Below are 23,504 nucleotides of genomic sequence, written 5' to 3'. Positions count from 1 at the left end.
AGAATGTTGATTTTTCGTTATATTTTGATTATTTATCATTCAAAATGATGTTTTCACCAATAAATATCATAGCCACGCGCTAACTATCTGTGTTAATTTACAGGCCCATCCATCTCCATTGAACCATTAAATATTTCATTAAATAATGTTCTTTATAAATGTTCAATGTTCAGTAACATGTATTTTTTTATTGTTTTCATTCATGTATAAAAAATGTTTAGAAAGTACACATTTCTACATTTGGCCTAATCAGCTGTTCTGGAGTAATGACGTCACATGTGTCATCCACGAACTTACATGAATTAAAATGGCAGTTCATACTAATGGATGGTGTTTGTTAACTTGAATTTGGAAGACAAGATTACAATTGAATTTGATTCTTTTTTATTATTCACACAGGTGAGGATTTAATTTATGCTTAATTATATTAATTTGATCAAAATAAAAATATAATTACTTATAAAACTGTTCTATTTGTTATATCCACGAACTTACGATATACCAGGATACAAATTTGTTACTATATATAGTTAGGTATGTATTATTATACATGTAGTGCAAAATATGACGTGAAAAACTCTGATATGATACATTTATCTTCGATTTAAAAACATGTGATTTTTCTTTAAGATTTATATTCTAGAATGATGTCTGGGTATATCATTTCATATATGTCTAAATAAAACCATGATTTGGTATGGTATAAAATAAGACGGATCAGTTTTGGATAAAAGTAACTAAAGCTTAATTTGTATTTTTAAAACACAAATAAAAGAGACATAATAAAGCAAACTATCCATCTGTTAGATAGCAACTATCTATGTCTATCATATTTACTCGATAACTCTAGTCACTTACATCTCGTCTTGTATTCTCCACCTATAGCAAAATACTTTTTAAAACAATACACGTAAACTGTATACATTCTAACTAATGCAAGGTCTCCTGTATTACATGCATTACATGACACACGATATAAAAAGGCCAAACGGCGCTCCTTTCGTCTGGCAGATCGATCTCTCGCTCTCAGTGTATATTCAACAGGGTAAGACCGGACATGCGGTCCGTTCCCATGGTGCTACGGAGGTATGTCTTCACCCGTCTCATTGTAGAAAAAGACCTCTCCGCTGTTGCTGTCGATACTTCCATGCAGAGCAGAACGAGAAGACAACTTCGAGCATTGGGTAGGAGTTTTCCGTCGCGGACGTAAGCGCCGACTCGAGGGTTTTGAATGGCTCAGGAGATGAAATCTGCCACTTCGTCTTCCACCTTCTACACTCCCTGGAAATTTAACATCGTCAACCTCAAGGTCCGGCTGGAACTCGGTGAAAATCTCTTGAACAAGATCGTCTGTTAATTAGCTCACCTTCAATATAAAAAACGTGTCGCGTCATTGAATCGGGATATACATACGGAATATTGCATAAAACTAACAAAAGCGTTTGTATACTCTGTGCCTCCTGATTGTGAAGAACACTTAATGTTCGGATTTATATTTTGACTAATGGCATCGCTGTCTTTTTCAAATTTGTCCCAACCTTTAGTTTATTAAACCATATCACTGCACCGTCAAAACATAAACCCGAACATTAAACAGATTAATGTTTGTTTATCGCTGATTTACATATACATGTGTACTTAATTTGTATATAATCATTGACCGTTTAAACGCATAAGTATTATTGTTATTATCATTTTTAACATTAATGAATAATTTATTTTACAAACGTAGATCTATCTCTGAATGTGCGTATAGTTCTGATTATGCAAGTTACAGTATAACTGCAATTCAATATCATGTTATTTTTAGCAGTCAATAGCTACAGACATGGGACTACATGAATAAATGCCTTTTCAAACGAAATATCTTAGACATGTACGCACCTTGGTTGGTATGAGATATTGAACATTGAATCGTGCTTTCCCTTGCAGTAGCCGTGAGTCTTCATTCATGTAGCAGATGATCCATGAAGGGAAGGTACATGTTCGTCTTCCAGTATTGGGATGGCGTAGCTCCTGGGGCATTGGGAATGTGACGATGGCGACCGGCGTGTCTAGGCATGGATGGGTCGGTACCAAACTCATCGGCAAGCGCTTCAAATTTTTCATAAATTGCATCCCTCACCATCTCATCTGCTCGTTCAGCCTATAAAACACCCGCTTATATTGATACATATTCAAAAGATACACATTCTTGCCACCAACAAGATATATATAAAAGCTATGTATGTTTATATGTTTCAGTGACAATTCAACACAGTTTTTGAGGATAAAGCTCTGAATTTGATTCTGTATACATAACTGCCAAGTCTGTAAATGCACAAGTTCAGAGATATAATCATGCATTAAATGTATAGGCGGGTTCGGGCGGGGGCGGACCGGTGTACAAAAAAGGCGATTTTGAATATAGAAAGACGTAATTTGGCAAAAATTCGGCGCTGCGCGCGAGATCTATTTCTAATGAAAGCAGAAATACATAGCAGCATTCGGAATTACCGTTTTTGTTCTTTTTTTGTAAGTTACGCCCTCCCAAATCAGAATATGTTACACCCTCAACACGAAATCTTGTATCCACCCATGAAATGTGCAAGAATGCAGACATGTTTATGTAATATACCTGTAACACGCCAGTGATAGTTCGAGCCTCTAATGTTGCTTCTATGAGGTCGCACTCTTTATCCTGTAACATCTTAGTATGTAAGAAAGGGCGACCAATACATTCAGAATGTGCTCTACTGCCACTAGCGCCACAATGAACCCAAACTGTTCTATCGCATAACTGTAACCCGCTGCCTTTACAATAATTAACTTTACATCCCAGTGGTCATTGGCTAGTTCATCTAGTGTTGCAACAGCAGTTCTGCAAATTACCAGCTTTTACCTTGATCGGAAAATTCATATTCCTCGGGTTAAGTGCCGAATTGAAACATAGCTTATCGGACAGAGAATCAGATATAAAACATGTTTTCTTTCTTGATATGCGTGCATTGTATACCATGTCTTCAGTTTGACAATTTCAAGAAATGCCGGTTTTGATTAGAGTTTTCTAAAAAAGAAACGTAATATAGCTTTCGTGATTTGTACTATAATATGGTGATTCGAATCTAAAAGAGTTCAATGAGGTTTTGGTGGATTTGAGGCCATTTCCCATATTTGTAAAAAAAATTGGCTGATTGTTATAACTACTGTACTTAATTTAACTTTTTTGTTCCGAAGCCACCAACAGTGCTAAAGTTTTACCAGTTGTTTTTAAGTAATATAATTGATTTCAGGCAGATTGTTCATGATGTATTTACATCTTTTTTGATTATTTCGAAAACTCATGACGATATTTTATAGAATTGTAAAAAGACCAGTGTAATAGAATTAATGTTTAATTTGTCAAAAGTTATTTCCTAAATGTCTATGTAATCACGATGTAAATGTGCGATTTTAAATTGTGTGCTCAAATTACCTGAACAATGTAAGGAACCTGTGAAGCGAATCATGTCGGGCTTCCCACCTGGTCTCGCACAGCGTTGCCAGTTTTGTTCTCCTACCCATCTCTTCTGTGCACACGGGGTCAGTCTACAAGTTCTCCTGGAACCGCAAAAGCCGTTTGGCAGAGTAGTCAAAGGCTAACGATATTGTTTGGACAGTTGCCATCATGTTCTTAGCTTGCATCGAGTCGGAGGCGTGTATAATGGCGAGATACAAACAGTGCGCCTTGCAGTGAGTATACATATCTCGCGACGATGGCTCGGATGCGAGCCTGGACCCCCTTCTGCTTCTCGACGCACCATCATAGCCTTGGCCGCGCATTTTCTGAATGTTTACTCCAAGAGCTTAACGGTTCTCGAGGAAGGCATTAACCAGAGCTTTGCCGGTGGTAGACTTGCACTCGGCAAACCCAATGAACTCCTCCCGGAGACATGCTTTCTCGGCATCGTAAAATATAAACAGAGGGTCATTTGCTCCACAGCGGCAGCATCAGTGGCTTCGTCCGCCATGAATCCGAAGCAGAACGACCTGTTGCATGCTTTGACAATATCTGACGCGATCATAGATCCACATATTTCAATCAGCTCATTCTGGATCTGTGTGGATAAATAAATTGTCTTACCATCTCCGCTTTCTAGGTGTCCTCTCATGATAGGGTCAAGTTTTGCCTGGCGTTTCAACAACGCTCTGAAATTTCCCTTTTCCTCATCGTCACTGTCACGTAGAACAATATTTTGTTTTCCACAAAACACAATTCCATCCACGATGCCTACAATAATTTTCCTGTTCTTCTCTACAAGAGCGTTGTAATTTGCATTTAAGTTACACTCAATATCTTTCCTTTTACCTCGTTCAATTGCTAGGAAATCGAAGGCTCTTTCTACTCGTGCAATATGATCAGGGTTTTTCTCGTGTTTCTTCAGAGTGGTAGACACGTTGCCTTATTCCAGGTATGGCTGCCTGATCTAATGGGATATTAAGTATCACCAGCAAATAGGTAACAAGGAGCACAGACCACTCCATTGGTCTTCTCAGAGTACCGCAGGCAAGAATAGTTCTTGAAATACTAGTATTTCAGTGGAGGCGATCTGGAACCTCTGTAATGAAAATAATTATTGGTAACAACATAAGATCAGTAACGTGTTATGTTATCTTTGGTGAGAAGTGTAGCTACAAAATATCCGGCCGCGCTTGACCCATTTCAAATTTGTGCACATAAAATATAGTTACGCTTTTCTGATGGTTTTAACCTTTGCCGGAACATAGCAATTATGTTTTGAAACTGTCATACCTCAGTATTTAAAAAAATTATGATAATTTTTGTAAAAGATTTTAGTTCATGAATTTGCATGCACTGAGGACACTAAGGTTTAACCTACCTAACAGGGAACTTATACAAATGAACATTGCTCCAGTCAGCAGTCAACAATTGTATTTTATCTGTACCAGATGTTGGCTGGTCTGATTTTCCGTCGAAAACATCTCTGTACGGGGGCGACATCAAATAAGCAGCCATTCTTAAAATCGCACGCTTCGTAAACAATCCATTCGGATACATAGTAGAAAACAACGATAAAGCGCCGTCGATAATAACACCCACTGTACGTCGATAATCCAAAGTAGGATAACTCAAACTGAAGAAAAAATGGCGACAGAAATAAAGACTCCAGTCATTTATTTCTAAGAACACGTTTATTTGAGGTAAGTTGTGGCATAATAAACGTTTCTTTTTGATAAAATGTTATTTGCCGGATACAATGCGCTAATAAAGCCTGAACAATTAAAAACAATTACGTCGAAATAAAATGAATATGTTTGAAAATCTGGAAAAAGTAAATGAAATTGTCGAAAGTTTTAGGCCAAAAACAATTATAATCGAATGTTTTAATGCTTGGACTTATGTACTAACCTTTCATATATGTATGTAAAAAATTTGATTGGTGTAAATGCACGAAAACGCAATATATTCGTATTTGTTTGGGACAAGACCATACAAATTGGATAATGACCTAACTAGTGTATGGATAATTCAAACTAACATTAGGAAGTTGATGGATAATGACCAAACTGCAAGATGTCTTTATGTAAAGATCTATGTAAAATGAACACTCTTATAAAATATTTCGAGGTTTATTTAATTTCTGACGACAAAAGCATATATATTTCATAAAACTGTATTCAAATGTTGAAAATAAATAAGCATTTTCATACGAATGCCTCCATCAGTATGGTCCTACCACGTAGCGAAATAAAGCCAATACTATGTGCCCAAGCCCCGGCTCTAAAACTATTTGCCACCAGTTTAAATGAGCGAATCGACGGAATTTCCCTATATAATGAAGTATCAAATATTCAAAATTCCAAAAATTCCAAATTTTATTTACATTAAATCGGAAGGAATAATACGTAATTGGTAAAATCGGAAAGAAAACTAGTTAAAAGTCCACAAATATTATTCCAACCAAGGTTTCAATAGGGTTCAAAGGCATTCCATATAGAACTCGCAAGCTTTCTATGCTAAAATACCATTAAAGCAAGATTAAACGATTTTCATATGTGTTAAATTGTAATATATTGATAAGAATATGTTACAATAACACAAAATAGGCAAGAAAAATTATACATTGAAGACGAATTTCATAAATTGCAGCAAAGACAAATTAGCGCCCCAAGCCGATTGTGACGAAGATCTATATTTCGTACATGTTTTCCTACAATAACCGAAGCATTCGTCTTTTTATTAGGATCAGAGTTAGTGTTCGTGTGTCGTATGAAGAGATATCGTTGCAGGAATTTAAAATGAACCGTTAAACTAAATTTAGATTTACATCTTACATGAATTATTTACATGCTGGCGAATTCGACTGTACAGACATATTCGATTTCAGAATTCAATATCTGGATTATTTCGCATTTTTCGACACATGTTCTTCTTAACTTTTATTTTAATTTATATTGAAATATATGTTTAGTAAGTTTTTTACACACTTTATATAAACTCATAAATATTTGACGAAATCGTATAATCACGCTTTTATAGCGACTGTCGTTTATCGTCTGTGAGCATGCGCATAGCGGGGTACTGTACAATTCACTCGTTAATATTTTACTACTACTTCAATTTTTCCGCGCCGGCGAAAAGGGTCACGGGGATTTTTTTATTGTTATTACAAAACATTATTTACAGAAGATTTTTAATATCTATGTCTGTGTATTGAGACATCATTAAATATGTTCTTTTCAATTTGTAAATATATTTCGGAAAGTAAAATGCTATACTAGCCGTCGATATGCCCCTTAAATATGTGTGTACCATTCGATGCAATCTTTCTGATATAATGTATAATGAATCAGATCAGTAATGCCTCAATTAATATTCGGAACCTCTAATATGGTGACAAATACATGAATCAGCGAGGCAAATGCAGCTTCGACTCGAATCTCTTTAAATCAAGTGATTAAATAATTAGTAGGGACATTGTTCAATTTCTATGCTTTTCAAGCTATCCAAAATGACATGGAACACGTTTTATGTGACATCTTTGTGTACGTGGAATGCAAATTTCGCATGCTTGATTTGCTTCTAATCTCAATTGTGTATATATGCAAGTTCCGTTGAAATTGATTTCACTAATAATGATAATAATAATAATAATAATAATAATAATAATAATAATAATAATAATAATAATAATAACTTGATTTCTTGAAGAATTCACATTAAGAAAAAAATTCCTTTTTACAATGTGGTCTTCAGTAAAAAAAACAACACAAGTATAATAATAACAAATAAATGAATGTTGATGTTTTTTGAAAGTATCTATTATATTCCATTATACACATCGTGTGAGTTGTTTGTTATAAATAGTTGTTTTCAAAGAATAATATCCAACATGTCTTTGGAAAACATGTTCAATATATCGCAGTTTGTGAATTATCCATTTTGAGTTTGGTTATTATCCACAGAAACTTTCATATCAGTTTGGATTTATCCATAAACGTCTATACCCGTCCTGCAAACACATGATTTTAACACAGAAACACATTAGGTGTTAAAAGTAAAATATTAAAGGACATTCATGATATAATTTGGCATATCTCTGTTACAGTTTCGTTCGCTCTTTTGTCAATAAACGTGTAAATAATTCAACACATAGGTCGCATTTCATGAAAATTAGCATTTTCCGAAGACAAATTTATCGTTTTTTACTAGAAAACTATTATATTATTGCAAAAATCAAAACGCATGTGTGTGTCAGACATTCATGATCACATGTGAAGAACAATTACGTCCTTATAGTTACTAAATTAGCAGAAATGATCAAACAATCACCTACCTTTCAGTTTCGGCCGACTTTTTTTTCTTCAGTTTGAATTATCCAACTCAGTTTGGATTATCGACGTACAGGGGTGATAATGTTATGTATAGTCACCACCGAAAGAAACGTGACCTCGCAAATGGTAAACCATGCGTATTCGAAAAAACAAACTTCAAGACAGTTTAAGCGTTTTCGATATAAAAACACATCTCTCGCATAGAAAATATGCCTAACCCGGGTTAGGCATCACATTTTATTGCATTTTTCGATCACTTTAATTTTATATTTTTTTTCCAAACAGCGTACGAACGTGCGTATTTGCGTATGCCCAGCTACACCCCTGGTCATACAGAGGAATGTCCTAACGTTGTGGCAATACGCCTCTTTGAGGGGGTCTTTAAACTTTCGGACGCTGACTTCTGGGAATATTTGTATGTATCGAATTTTTCGGACACTAAACATATAAACATTTGTATTACGGTATATAAAGAATGATGTTCATTTTTTTGTGGTATACCTTCGTTCAATTTAATTTATTGGTAAGTAAGTAAATTCCAGTTGTTTTTCCGACTTGAATAAGGAATAAGAATATACTTACCAACATTTAAAAAGTGACAATAACAACGGGAAAATTATTTTAACATGTGGCTCGGCTATCATCATGTGATTGGTTATGAAGGCATGGATTTGATCAAGCCATACTGGTTCCAGTAAAATATCTGCGCGGAGGTTGTCCGTTCCAGTGCTTCCACGTGTGCATTGAATTTGATGAAACCATCAAAATTACGCCCGAGCCAACAGTCGACTGAACACCAAAATTTTCGACCGGATTAAAATAGCACATTTTGCTTTATTTTTTTCGGTAGTATAATTCATGAAAAAAGAATCTGAGAAAACATCCAAAACAAACAAAATATAATTTATGACAGTCACGAACCGCTGAGCTTACCTAGTGTCCAAACATCCGTATGTATCTGCCCGTATTTTCGTGTTTACATATCCCTTACCTGGCGGCTATATATTAAACTTTTCAACCTGCTTAGATCTTAAAGATAGGTAATAACCGACAGATGTTTATACATATAGAAATATCTTGTGAAATTCATATAGCAGCATCAAATGACATGCCTTTCGGACATTGGTAAATATTTTCAGCTGTGACATCTTTATACCTGCACAGTTGTTGAGATGGACGCGATACGTTTTGGTGGAAACTGTTGTCAATACATAACACCACGTGGTGAATTATAATAAAACATACTTTCTTATTTGTAGACCATTGTTTTAACTAGTCGAATTATACATTTTGATCACCAATGTCTCTCGAAGACATAATTTACATCATTTGTAGTGCTTCATAACACTACTTAACACATATGGAGCCCTCTTTGCATTATGACCCCTTTAACTTTGTTGTAGGCAATTATCTATATAAGTCAGCTATAACTTTTTTTTAACATTACAGTCTTAACTATTTAAAAACCACATGGACACATATTAACAAAAACTATGTTGTGCGATTTGCAAAGGACGCATATATTGTACCACACGTGCACGCAGTTCAACTATGTTTGTTTATCATAAAGTAGATAAACTTATAATCAAACTTCCAATCCATACTAATAATTACACCTGATGTACATGTACATTTAAGTACCATGTTATTAGGTATATAAATGCATGTTTGGGAAAAATCAGCAATAAATTAACCGTAAATTTAATACCGGTTTAAGGCTAAACATATCGGTTAAAAACCACTTTATGATAACGAAAATTCGTCGTTACTTTTACGATTAACTTCAGATTAAACAATATTCTTCACATGAAAGGACTCCAGTATTAAGACAACGCGTGTGGCCGAATCAATATATTAGTGTCAATTCCTCAGAACGTGCGAATTATGGGTTTATCCGAGCATGCTCGAAAAAATCAACCAAGACATCTCTTCAATATACATATGCATATGTACTCTTTTAAAAAACAACAACATGACTTTAGGGTAGCACCGTAGACGATCTCGCTAGACATGATTTAAAAAAATGCTTACTTCCATAAATAGCCATACACAAACTCGCTTGCGACACCGGTTTGTTTTAAACTTGTCCGTCAGGCGGCGTTGCAACGAGGAGTATTTAATATTAAATCCTATTAATCTTTAACACAAAAACAGTCGTTTTTTCACTGAGTTTGTGTTGATGGTGTCATTAAGAACTGTAACTGTTTTTATTAAAAGTAAATACAATTATATATCAGATTTACAACAATTGCATAGTTAAACCATGAAGGGCATTTGTGTATTGATAGTAGTTCTGTGCGTCTACCTATCCCTGGTTTCGCCTATGTTGGGTCAATCCACCACGACACGACGGCAAACGACAACGAGCAGGCGGATTACCACCACGACACGACGACCAACGACAACGAGTGGACGGCTAACCATCACGACACCACGGCCAACGACAACGAGCAGGCGGATTACCACCACGACACGACGACCAACGACAACGAGTGGACGGCTTATCACCACGACACCACGGCCAACGACAACGAGTGGACGGCTTACCACCACTACACGACGGCCAACGACAACGAGCAGGCAGATTACCACCAGGACACGACGACCAATGACAACGAGTGGACGGCTTACCATCACGACACCACGGCCAACGACAACGAGCAGGCGGATAACCACCACGACACGACGACCAACGACAACGAGTGGACGGCTTATCACCACGACACCACGGCCAACGACAACGAGTGGACGGCTTACCACCACGACACCACGGCCAACGTCGAGTGGACGGCTTACCACCACGACACCACGACAAACAACAATAACAACGCCACCCGTACCCCGAGGCGCATGTGTAGTGGATGGAAGGATATACTTGGACGGTACGGTATCCTTTGTAATCAGAACGTATCATAACGCGTTATTCATATCAATACTTAGAAACATTTGCGCCACAAGAGATTGTCTTACCACAATCCAGTTAGATCATTGTCATGCGCAACTTGGCTACGTAACACGTATAATGTACATTTTTAAAGTCTTACTTAAGTGCATGTTTTCAATGCACTGTAGAAAGAAACACGTGACACATTCTTGGTAAAAGAAACTCAAGAAATACGTAAACTGGAGTTATACTTGTTTTTTTTTCACAAATAAATATACAAAGTTTGAAAAGTCTGAAGATTATGTTTAATTAAAAACACAACAACACAATTATCCAACTAGAAAAAATAATTTTCAAACGAATTCCAAAATGGAGGCACGGTTGTTGATGCATGTCATACTACCAATAAACGACGCTGAGTCAAAGGTTCCCGTAAAATCCCTATATTGTTTACTAGTTAGCCTTGTATTTCAATTGATATAGCATCGGTTGCAAGGACAACGCATAAAAAGTGGGGGTACATAATTACATTAGTTGGAAAGGCTTCGCATATGTAATAAAGTAAGGATAAATTACAGTCATTTTATTGGCCCAGCTGCAAAATCTCTCGTTATGAAACGATATTGGATTATAAACAAGTCGACTTAGTAAAAATTAATTATTAAAGCCGCTTTTATAACAATGGATAATTTCCGTATTATTTCATTTTATGGATCAATAAACGTTACTTGTCTACTGTCTATCTTAATAAACAATGCAAAATCTTTCATTCTTATCAGTATTTCTAGTACAAAGCTACCAGGGTATGTTTACTTTGCAAAACTATTGATTATTGTATTTACTGCACAACTATTAGTTCGTGATAAGCCCCAGTCTCATACAGATGCCCGACCAAGCAACGCGGTTCATATCCGACCGAACCGGCATGTAAACCGTGTACCCACTGTGTAGCTCCGTGTAGATCCTTGTAGGTCATCGAACGTCCGGCATTGTCCTTGGGGATCCGGGAGGCCAACACGGCAGTTTTGGGAAGTTCAATCCGTGACAACCCGGGAAGATGACAGCATCCGGAATAGTCCGTGTAAGTTCCGTGTAGGATCCAGGGACAGCCTATAGGGTTCGTCGACAGCCGTATCTATGACTTGTTGTCCGTGTGCGTTGTTGGCTGTTCAGGAGCAAAGTTCAGGCCCCGGAACATCAATGCTTACGAATGCAGTTGTGCGGTTGTCGCCGGATAATTTGCGGCGGTTACACGGAATACGCCGGTACAGTTTGTTTGTATAGCTTCCATCACGGATCAGCACGGAGCTACAAAGAGGAAGACGGTGCAAACACGGACATATACGGTGGCAACGCGGCGGATACACGGACGATGCATGATAGGCAGGGTGTTTACAAGGACTTGCACGGTGTAAACACGGTTGAAACACGGAATATAACGTAGAAACACCGCATAACGGATGTTCATTTAAATATGGGAAATTTAAAAATCGCTTCACTTTCTCTGTGCTACTGACAATGCAACATGGGCGAGATCTTGCACGTCTGAAAACATAATCCAACAGCGTGACCAAACAGCATGACGCCTCTAACAGCTGGTATTAAGTTGACAATAGCATTGCCGTACATAGCATCAGGGAACAGCTACCAGTCTCTAATGTATGGATTCCGGGCCGCACACAACACTATCTCCACGATCATCTGTCAGATGTGTAATGCGATACTCTTAACATTTCTTGAATAACTAACTCCCTGTCCTGAAACGCCAGATTAGTGGAAGAACTTCGCCAAGCAGTTTGGCGACCGTTGGCAGCTGCACAACTGCGTTGGTGCCTTGGACGGTAAGCACATCGCCATACAGTATCCTCGTCGTGGTTGCTCATTGTACAACAACTACACAGGCTACCACTCCATAATCCGCATGGCCTTGGTCGACGCCGACTACAAGTTTATTTGGGCGGAAGTAGGCCGCAACGGATCAGCCGTGATGCTCAAGTGTTCAACAACAGTGACCTGAGGGAAACCACAGACCAGGGAGTGTTGGGTCTATTTATTTATGCGAAATACGAGTTAACACCTACGAGGCCCGATTGCAGAATGTTGGAATCACCAAAAACGACAAAAAATGGTTTTATACGAGCTATTTTCGGTCTAAGGTAGATCGTGTTTGGTCCCATAGGCGCTGGATGACAATGTTGTTTGTTTCATTTATTTATTTGTTTTTTTTTTAGTTACCCGTTGTTTATTATAATGTATACACATACTAGATCAATACAAATCTTCCGACAAAACATCTTCTTAAAAATAGCAAAGTAGAGCACTCGCCATTTTGAAAAGCAACAGAAGTGCGTCATAACCCATAATTAAATCGCTGTCACCCCGCTCGCTTATTGAAATGCGCTCGCAGACCGGGAACCTCGCTCTTTCTCTATCTACTTTCAGTTTCAACAGAAACATCCACAGACGACATGATAAATCCCTGTAATCAACTGAAAATATTTTGTAAATTACATTTACATGAATCATTCCAACCAATTGCTTAACCGGGAACCTCGCTCTTTCTCTACAACAACAGCCAATACACACTATGGGCGCCATATTTAATTTTTGACGCGCTGATTTTTTTTCTAATAATCACCATGGCAGACGAAATCAAGTTAAACAATTGGTAAGGAATGATTTATGTTTATGCAATTTACAACATATAATTTGTGTTGATTACCCCATTAAGTAAGTGAAACACTAGTTACCTACACGGATCTACACGGAGTTACATGGCTGCTACACGGTGCACATGTCGGATTTGATCCGCGTTGATTCGGCATCTATATAGGACTGGGCCTAAAGCGTATTTGATATTATTGAAGATTTTGTGTGCGGAAATATCACGTAAACATTGACTGTAACTATAAATTATCATTGTTATGGATCATATCGTAAAATTTCATTGGCTTTTAGTTCGAAATACAGTGCAGAAACCTGTAAAGCGTGCGTCTTCCATCATGTCCATTACCCGGCTGCCCATCCCATTATGGCCGTCAGCACCTCCAAAAAACCACCTATTGAGCGCAAAGTCAAACTATATATTGTTAAGATGTTTCACTAATATTTGAGTCGCGTTCTGAGAAAACTGGGCATAATGCATGTGCTTAATGTGGCGTCCCAGATGACATTTTTCGTTTAAATGACGTCTCTTTTTAGCAAAAATCCAATTTAGGCGCGGCGTCTCATCTGGGTTTACGCTGTTTGCCAAGGCCTTTTTTTCTAGACGCTAGGCATAAATGGGTTAACTTAAAGTTTAGAAACCAGTATTAGAGACGCATGATTTCGTAATTGAAGCAGCATATATTTTACATATCGGTCACATAATTACGCAACACGTAAAACAGGCGTGAGTGTGAAATTAAACGTGTTTGGGGCAAATTATTAAAACCATTATTATATTTATAGGTTCCTCAATCAGTAGGGATTCAGAGAATTGCCATGGACGTGTTTGCATGGGAGGCTCTGTCACATTTTGGGATGACAGGTGTTTTCTCAACGGTCAGCCGAAATGCAATGGTCAACTAGTGGACATCCCGGGCCAGTGCTGCCACAAGTGTATCGAGGTCACCACTACACTCACTACTGCACCGAGACAGTAGTGGGCGGAACAAAGAGTGTTGCCCAGATGAACAATCATGCAATATTTGTGAAGTTTATTTTTGTGGATTTTTTTACGTATATTATTTCATACAAACAAGTGTTTGAAAAAAGCAAACACAACACATAACAGTCATAGATGTTAATAGGACAACTGTTTAAATTTGCTTTCCAGGAAAACAAACAATACATGCCAAATGTTACTTAAAAGAATATTGTGAACATAACATATAAGCTAATTCAAACCTTTTCAAAATAAAAAGTGTTCTTTCTATATCTACTGCTTAACGTCGTTGACACACATACGAAATATCCGTTATGTCGACTGTGGATGAATAAAAGAAAACATATGTTGTATCGTTATACCTAAAGTATTTGAATGGCACAGAACACATACTATTTCTCGTGATTTCGATTTTAAATATTAAATTTGCCAAGCGTGTTCTTTATTCTTCTGTTTTGAAGTAAATTAAAAGCACGCGGTGTAATAAATCTTCTGCTTAAATTTCAAAGAACATGCGTGATAACGTTATGTCTGCTCTGCACGCGTACTAAGTCCGCCGATTAAGAAAGTGCTATGTCTAATTGGTAAATAAATAATACGTATGCACGTTCTGGACATATCTAGCTCGTAGCAATAGAAATCCCATACATGTTCAGTTGATGTCTTAAGTGTAGGGATACAGATCACATGAATGTTCAGGTTATGTCTATAGTGTAGGGATACACATCACAAGCATAATCTGTTTAGGTTACAGAACACTCCTGTACTCTCTAAAAAAAAAACACATAGTTGACAGGAAGGCATGTTTTACACTTTTATCTATTATTCGGGTGTTATCTTTCGGAGAAAATGGTAGGGCATGAATAGGTGTTCACTACTGAATCCCTGAAATATGATAAACTTGAATACTATAGTAAACCATCTTTCAACCAAAGTTCTTTCTTGCATTGAACATTGACATATCTTTTTTATTGCATAAATCGATTTCGCTTAGAATGGCCTTTAAGAAAAGGTATGGGTATGAGTCTCTATGTGCAAAATGTTGCATTTATTTTGGCCTAAAGTTGTCGCTTTCACATTGAATTATATAGGGAACGTATTTAGTGTATTCTGACATAAATTTATGCATTCTATACATAGATAATGACGTCACTACGCACAGACGCATCACATTCCTCTGGTTTGGGGAATTATGCTTCCGCCAAAGTAGTTCTGCGTAGGAATGAAAATGTTAATAATGAAAGAAAAATAGTTTTTATTGTGTGTTTAAAACGGAATGTTGTTCAAAGAAATGTTATTTAATTATGTTTAAATGTGATTTTGAATCTCTATTAAGACTGATAGCGATAATCAAAAAGAAGTGCTACCCACAATTCCTTTCGCGTTAGTTCACAGGTCAGTAAAACCGGTGTGTACACAATGCTGTTAATGTCTTTAGTGTAAGGATACAGATCACATTCATGTTCATGTTATGTCTATAGTGTAGAGATACAGCTCACATTAAAAAATCTGGTTATGTCTATAGTGTAGGAATAAAAATCACACTCATGATCTGGTTATGTCTATAGTTTAGGGATACATATCACACACATGTACAGGTTGTGTCTATAGTGTAGTGAAACAAATCACACACATGTTCAGGTTATGTCTATAGTGTAGGGATACAAAGAACACACGTGGTCAGGTTATGTCTAAAGTGTAGGGATACAGCTCACATTCAAGATCTTTTATGTCTATAGTGGAGGAATAAAAAATCACTCACATGATCTTGTTATGTCTATAGTTTAGGGATACAAATCCCGCACATGTTAAGGGTTATGTTTATATGGTAGGGAAACACATCACACACATGTTCAGGTTATGTTTATAGTTTAGGGATACAATTCACTCACATGTTCAGGCTGTGTCTGTAGTGTAGGGAAACAAATCTCACACATGGTCAGGTTATGTCTATAGTGTAGGGAAACAAATCACACACACATGTTCAGGTTATGTTAGTGTAGGGAAACAAATTACACACATGTTCATGTCACAGGTGGTTAGCGTGTGGCTGTGATAATTATTAGTAAAAACATCGTTTTGAATGAAAACTAATCAAATTATTACGAAAAATCATCTTCTCTGAAAAAAACAACAACTACCAAATATATATTTATAACTAGGTATTCAGCTCAAAATGAGCCGAAAACAGAGTCCATCGATTTGCACAGCCATAACGCCATCAATTGAGCAGCGATTTCCATGAATTCGGTCTTATTCAACGCAAAAATAAATTTCCTTTCTGGAAATGTACATATCTTGCAATATGTTACAAATGCTGTGTCAACTTTTTAGAAATAACCCGATACACAACTCGCGTGACCTACTTGTCATGGATCTGTTTGCTGAGTCCAGATGTACTGGGCTTAGGTCCCTTTGGTGTGTGATGTTCTTTATCTTCAGGATCACTAGCGACTGCGGATTTGTTGACTGCAGCTGTTACCTGCTAAATATTCTCTTCGTCCATCAAGTTGCTCTGACTTTAAATTGAGGCACAAATGTTAAGGTCAACTGGGCTTAACTGCATTAGTGATTCTTTTTTTGGTAAAGAAGTCAACAACTGGGGACTCAAAATTTTGTTTTGCATCACCGGCATTCTGCATCAGGTTTGGGGTTCCTTCACTTTATGTTGTTGATTCCGTGGTTATATCTAGTTCATCAAAGATTGTAGATGGTGCTATCTTGGAGTCATATCTTGGAGTCATTAATTGCTAATTTGCTGTATGGTGATATTCCAGTCTTCTTGAATGCTGATGCTAACTTTGTGGAGAAAGGGCTTTTAGATAGGGCTTTGATGTAAGTTCGGCAATATTGTATTTTGTAATACTGAAGCCAGGATTTATCTTCATGAAGCGCTGACAATCCTGATGAAAGGTGTTTTTAAAAAGCTCGAAAATGCCTACATCAAGGATCTGGTTCAAATGACTAGAGTGTGGTGGCAGAACAAAAAGGATGACATAATTCGCATTTGCCCTTTTAGCCAATGTTTATGAAATGTGTGAGCGGTGACCATCGTACAGTAGGAGTGTGGAATATTCGCTGTCTGTATGAATATAGGAAATACAAGATTTTGTCAGATATTTCAGGAACACTGATGTATTTGACCATACAGACTCTGACATCTCGCCTGCTGACCCTGGACAGGATCCTTTAAAAAATACGTCGTTCCAACGTTGTCCTGGGAAGACATAATAAGGTTAAACACTTTGACCAGCAGCATTACCAGCTGAAACTATGAATGGCCGTGCAGATGTTATATTTTGTGGAACAGTGTCCTTTCTGCATATGACTTTTGGTAGAGTTTGTTCACTGTTGACACCAGATTCGTCGATAATGAATATCTTTTGAGGTTTATATGTATCTACTATTTTGTTCTCTGATTGTACATAGAAAATTTCATTGTTCTATTATTTGAGTGTTTCTCTTGACGTCTTTGTTCTCGAAAGATCTAGCTTTTGAGGTTTTGATGACTTCAGTTCAGGCCATCGTTTGCAAAATCTATAAAACCAAATATAACTAAGGCTTTGTTTGGTCAGGTTTAAATGCTTTTCCCAAAGACTCCGCAAAATCTTTACCCATATATTGCACTGACTTCTTTGCGTACCAAAATCCAATTTCTGCCATATAGGTAACATGGTCGTACAACTTTGTTTTTTCATCCATGGTGAAAATGGTCTCATGTCCAACTTTTGCATAAGCATCAACGCGACCTTTTATTCGGCCCCTAAGAAATGTTTCTGATAGTACATCCTTGCGGCTCTAATTGCCATGCAATAAAAAAAAGAAGCTAAAATTGCATTATAAAATAATTGCTAAAATCTGCATTCAATATTAAAATATTTGACTACTATGCGCTTCCGTAGATTTTAGTTTCAACAGCGAAAATGTTGTGCCTGTTAAACTTAACAGACGACCGCAAACTGTCAAAATATTTTTTAGAAAAGAAAACACTTTTTGTAAGACAAACTATCCCGAGTTTATATCAGTACACAGCACCACATGTTCTGGGTATGTCTGTTGTAAGGAGATACAATATATAAATGTTTTGTTTATTTCTGTTTTAGAGGAATACAATGCACATTCTCGTGTTGATTTTGTCTATTGTATAGCAATGTAAAATACATAATTAATAGGGTATACAAAACATACATGATCTTGGTACGTCTAGTGTGTAGGGATGCAAACACATGTACATTTTGGCTACATATAAAATAAAATGTAGTGTGTTTGTGTACCTGAATTTATCCGACGAGTTGAAGAAGATTTACATGGCGGGGCTTGCCGAGCCGTGTAAGGCCCCCCAAAAAATTTTGTGTTTCGGGCAACCCGACCCTACCTAGCAGAACCCCGCCGACCCTCAAGTTTTCAAAGCCGAATTTTCCTTGAAATTTTAAGTCGTAAGCGCTTTATTTTCAGGGGAGGTAATACCGTATAAAGGCATATGGCGTTCGTTAGCATTGTCGAAAATGTCGTCAATTTAACGTGTTTTTCAACCCAAACTGCGAACATTCACAAAGAGATATGTGAATCATTAGAATGTTTCGTGTTTTTGATGTAACGTCTTCGTTCAATAAGTAACAAAGGTATCTCCGATGCCACGAGCAGACATTTTCGAATGTGTCGGACGTGACCGACGTTTAAGACAGGGCCAATTGAAAATGCTATTTTGCCGATCCGAATGTCCGTTAAATAATAAAATAGCAACAATTTATTTATTTCAAAGAATTAAAATCTGAAAATAAAAGAGAGCTTAAAAGAAATATGAGCAGTAAACATTACGTCGTATTTTTGTTAACATTCATAAAATGTTCCTGCGCATGCGCAGCTAAAACTTCAGAGTAAATATGTCGATAGTTTATACACTCAAACGAATACACGTTCTGCAACTCAGATCGTCGTATTTGGGGTATAAACAGTTAGTTACTCCATACAATTTACGCATAATAATGCTTTTTGCTTGTGGCTAGTCTATTGACTTATAGTAAAATTATGAGTTGTCACATAATTTCTCCACCGATAAATTTTCAATTAAACTTTCGTAATACCGAGAATCGCTTTGTGCTTTTAAATCTTAGTCTGTTTAATTTTGTTATCGATGTCCAGCATGTGTTCTGTTGTTAAAGGTACTTCATTGATTCCTTACAATTATAAAAGTGATTTTTTTGTAAAAATAAATTAAATACATTGATAAAATCAGCAATGCGTTTTTTTAATATGGGTGAGACGTCTGGCCTTCAATTTTAGGGGGAAAATATACAAAAAAGAAGAAAGCGGGGATTTTGTCAAAGGTTAACTTAAATTTTTGGGGAATTTGCACTATTTTAAAGAAATTTATTGTGGGGAAGAGGTCTTTCCCATGGGGAAAGGGGCCTATATAAGGCCCCTGCTAAAGAAGGAAAAACACCTGGTCAGTATCTGACAACTTTTGTTTAAACAGCAATTTGCATACTAAATGAATTTTAAACTTCGAAAAATTGATTTGTTTTTAACCAGTTTATTTTTATATAAAATACTATAAGTGTGTTGTGATTTGTTAGAGGATGGATGTTGACAGTAGCAGTTTCAAAACATAGGTTTGTAAAACGGACACGATGAATTTTAATGGGTGGGATGATTCTGCAAATTACTGAAAATACGTGAATATTAAATGATTCAAATGTTTTGTTATTTGTAATAGTATTTATATGGGAAAATTGGTTGTAACTTATTTTTTAAACAAATTTGTACTTCTTAATATGAACATTGAAATATTTGAAATGTATTTTTGACGATGCTGTTTCAGCATCGTCTAAGGTATGATACCATAAAAAAATCTTCACAATGGCGACCTATGTAAAAGACCGAGCCAGTCCGATTGAGATAATGCTCGGGTCGTAGAAATACCGAAATCCCCGTAATTACCTAAATCCCCCGAAATCCCCCGAAATCCAACGAAATCCCCAGAAATCCCCCTTAATATTGATTATTTCTCAAAATACTGCGGATATTAATATAGAATATTGCAAAATACACTTAAATCACTGATGAAACATTGTTTTTATCCAAGTTTGATCTTGAAAAACTAAAATATAAACATTATTATTGGGATTCCCAGTATGAATTCATAGTGCATATTTGCACAAGCACGATCAGGTACCGAAATCCCCGCTGTAATGACCTTCAAGTGTCAAAATTCATTTGTAGTGCGTTCAGTTACAGCGAACGTTCGCTATAGTTCGCGAAAGGTCGCGAACGTTCGCTATTGGACGCTCGGTTCGCAACGAACGTTCTCGAACCGAAGCGAACCCTCTCGGGAGGAAGTTCGCTATAGTTCGCTAGCGAAACCAAGATGGCGGACATATAAGTTGTCGTTGTTGTTCAGTGTAACCTCGATACATTTTTTTTTGTAGCACATAAAATGAATTGAATTATAAACAAAGAGTATAGGAGGTTTTGGGGATTCCAATAATGACGTCAAGTTTGCGCATGCTCAAATTTTGGCCGTCAACACTGCGGCCATTCTGCTATTGTTTGCGTTTGATGAACCGCATCGTGATAAGGTTTCAATCATATTCGCGACCCTTTTTAAGAACAACAAAATACTCAGTAATTGAAATTCTTTCAGATTAAATAGAATCCAATGAACGAACACAAATAAGGACGAAAACAAACAACAAATTGATTGATTTTATGTAATCAACATAAAGAAACTGATTTGAACCTATATATGTCTGTAAAAACTTACCTTGTTTTAGATTAACTACATCCTCTTGATACATGTAAATGTTTAATTTAATTGTTTACACCAATTTTGACACTCTTTATTTTAGCATTTTTAACCACCCAGTGTTTCATTGCCCCTTTGTTCATCACAAACCAATTATCTCGATATGATCGGATACTGTCCAGCCAATTACTAAGAAAACAGGGTGACATAAACCCAGGGACCTATACTTGTATGTCTCTGTATGGGGTCATAAACCACAGGTGTCTGGTCATTAAACACAATTTATGATACCTCCATGTCATCTCATGGCATATTGAGCCCAAAACTTAACAGTTGCTTTAATAAAATATTTGAACATATTTAAAAAATAGACGTACATTTGTCCGAAATGGATCAAAAGGAACTATTAAGTATATATATATATATATATATATATATATATATATATATATATATATATATATATATATATATATATATATATATATATATATATATATATATATTAGCCAGTTTAAACCAGAGACCTACGTCTCTGTTTAAACATAACAATAAAGTGTTTAATAATAACAATACATTTAAAATATTGTACAAATTTACTGCTACACAATTAACGTATTTAACGGGTACCTGCAAATATAACGTGTAAAGATCGTGCGTTACTGCAGTGTTCGAAACATCATCGTGAAAAAAAGCAATCGCGTTTGATCATAATATGGATATTAAATACTTGGGTAAAATAAATGTATAGATTTATGGTATAATAAAATGCCAGATTTTTATCGCTCATTATCACTACAAAAGAGTTTTCAATATACATGTACATTGAAAGACAGTTCAATTCGCAAAATATGCATGTGTTTTTTTCCATTTGAATGCTAAAATTTATTATTTTTTTCATTAAATGAAAACGAAACGAAAATTCATTCAATGTAAAAGAAAATTACAACTACATTTGAAGATTGTAATGTATTGAGCTATTTTAGGGCTTTGTTTTATAACTGATTCAATGCACCTCTTACACTAAATTTCGATCGCTAATGAAAAAAAACAATATTGCATCCACACCACTTATAATTATAATAAAATTATGATAGGTTTTATTATTTTTGAATATCTTTTATTTAAGTCTTAATCTAAAAAAGAATACGGGTATTAATAGTTTTGTATTATGAAATTGTCAGTATTTAGTCTTCCGACGACCTTTCCTCTGATACAATGTGGTTATACGCGATATCCTCCATCAAAATCGCAATCAATTTTCTGGGAGCCGCCATCTTGAAACGTTCGCGCCGAACTTATCGTTCAATAAGACCGAATCGGAAACGAACGATCATTGGCGAACGTTAGCTGTAACTGAACGCACTACTGGGGCTTTTTTTATATTATAAATCAGCGGTACAGTCAAAAACTTAAAAACAATATCCCACTTCTGTTGAAAAATATTGACTTGTAGCGGAGATTCTACATTCGCCTAGAAGAGTTGTCGTTCGTGTTTCAACATTGAACAATGGCCGCCCCATGAGAGTCTCGTGTTAAAACTTTCTTACAGCATAAATTGACTTGTTTCGCTATTTAGAAGCTGTCATTTAGGATATATGAATTATTTATTCACTAAATCTCCGCTTATGACAACAACAGATGGAATTCGAAGGATATATACTCGATGTGAATGAAGGACTTTCTTGATCGTAACAGCTTGACACGGCAAAACTGGTATACTGGTATTTTTAGTTATCAATTTAAGTCAACTTTTGCTTCATAAATTGTATTCGAGCATTTTGCGACTTATTGAATTACTATGATACCCGATATCAACATTACATCGGGGATTTGCAAATCACCAAGCGGTCATGAAATTCAACATTGATTTCAAACTATTTACTGGTTTGTACTCTTTCTTCTATGTTAGTACTTTTTATCATTTTAAAGTTAAATGAGCTGTGTCACAGTAAAAGAGACATTAAGGCGATTGTGGCCAGTTTGGATCTAGATCAGCCTGCAGTCGCTTGAAAGCTGTTTGCTTAAAAGCGGTTTTCTGACAATAACAAATAATTTAATTGGATACTGATTGGACTGCGCCTTTCCTGTTACCTGGCTCAAATAATAGACTTGCCATTAATCAAATTATTTATTTCGAACATTAATAAAATTGTTTTCTTGTTCCTCGGGATCAATGACTCCAGCACTTTCCTGTTGAAAATTGAATACTGCTAAAGGCGATGCTAGGGGGCGTGAGAGATGTTGCACCTTCCATTATCGCTCGATTGTTCATTGTAGGCTCGGGTACTACGTACATGTACCCCGGGTACTCTTAAGTATACTTACATGTATCCCGGGTACGGTAAATATACTAAAATGTACCCGGGAAATTTAACCCTAAATCAGTCGTTGTCGACTTTTTTGTATTTATT

General features: G+C 36.3%; 1 protein-coding gene and 1 long non-coding RNA gene across 2 annotated transcripts; both read left to right on the top strand.

The window, feature by feature from the left end:
• Nucleotides 1-206: 206 nt before the first annotated feature.
• LOC127870442 (uncharacterized) lies at nucleotides 207-2,410 on the top strand. The gene is made up of 3 exons (XR_008044824.1): nucleotides 207-399; nucleotides 1,031-1,309; nucleotides 1,933-2,410. It is a non-coding gene; the product is annotated as an uncharacterized LOC127870442 (long non-coding RNA).
• Nucleotides 2,411-5,693: 3,283 nt separating this feature from the next.
• Nucleotides 5,694-14,617, top strand: LOC127869645 (bifunctional endo-1,4-beta-xylanase XylA-like). Its single transcript, XM_052412303.1, has 3 exons — nucleotides 5,694-5,705; nucleotides 10,072-10,697; nucleotides 14,150-14,617. The coding sequence occupies exons 1-3, from the start codon at nucleotides 5,694-5,696 to the stop codon at nucleotides 14,163-14,165; spliced, it is 654 nt and encodes a 217-aa protein (XP_052268263.1). The 3' UTR covers nucleotides 14,166-14,617.
• Nucleotides 14,618-23,504: the final 8,887 nt, after the last annotated feature.

The sequence above is a fragment of the Dreissena polymorpha genome, chromosome 2 (genome assembly GCF_020536995.1).
Source record: "Dreissena polymorpha isolate Duluth1 chromosome 2, UMN_Dpol_1.0, whole genome shotgun sequence".
In the NCBI taxonomy this organism is placed as follows: domain Eukaryota; kingdom Metazoa; phylum Mollusca; class Bivalvia; order Myida; family Dreissenidae; genus Dreissena; species Dreissena polymorpha.
Note: the sequence above shows the minus strand (reverse complement) of the source record. Positions and strands in the feature narration are given on the sequence as shown.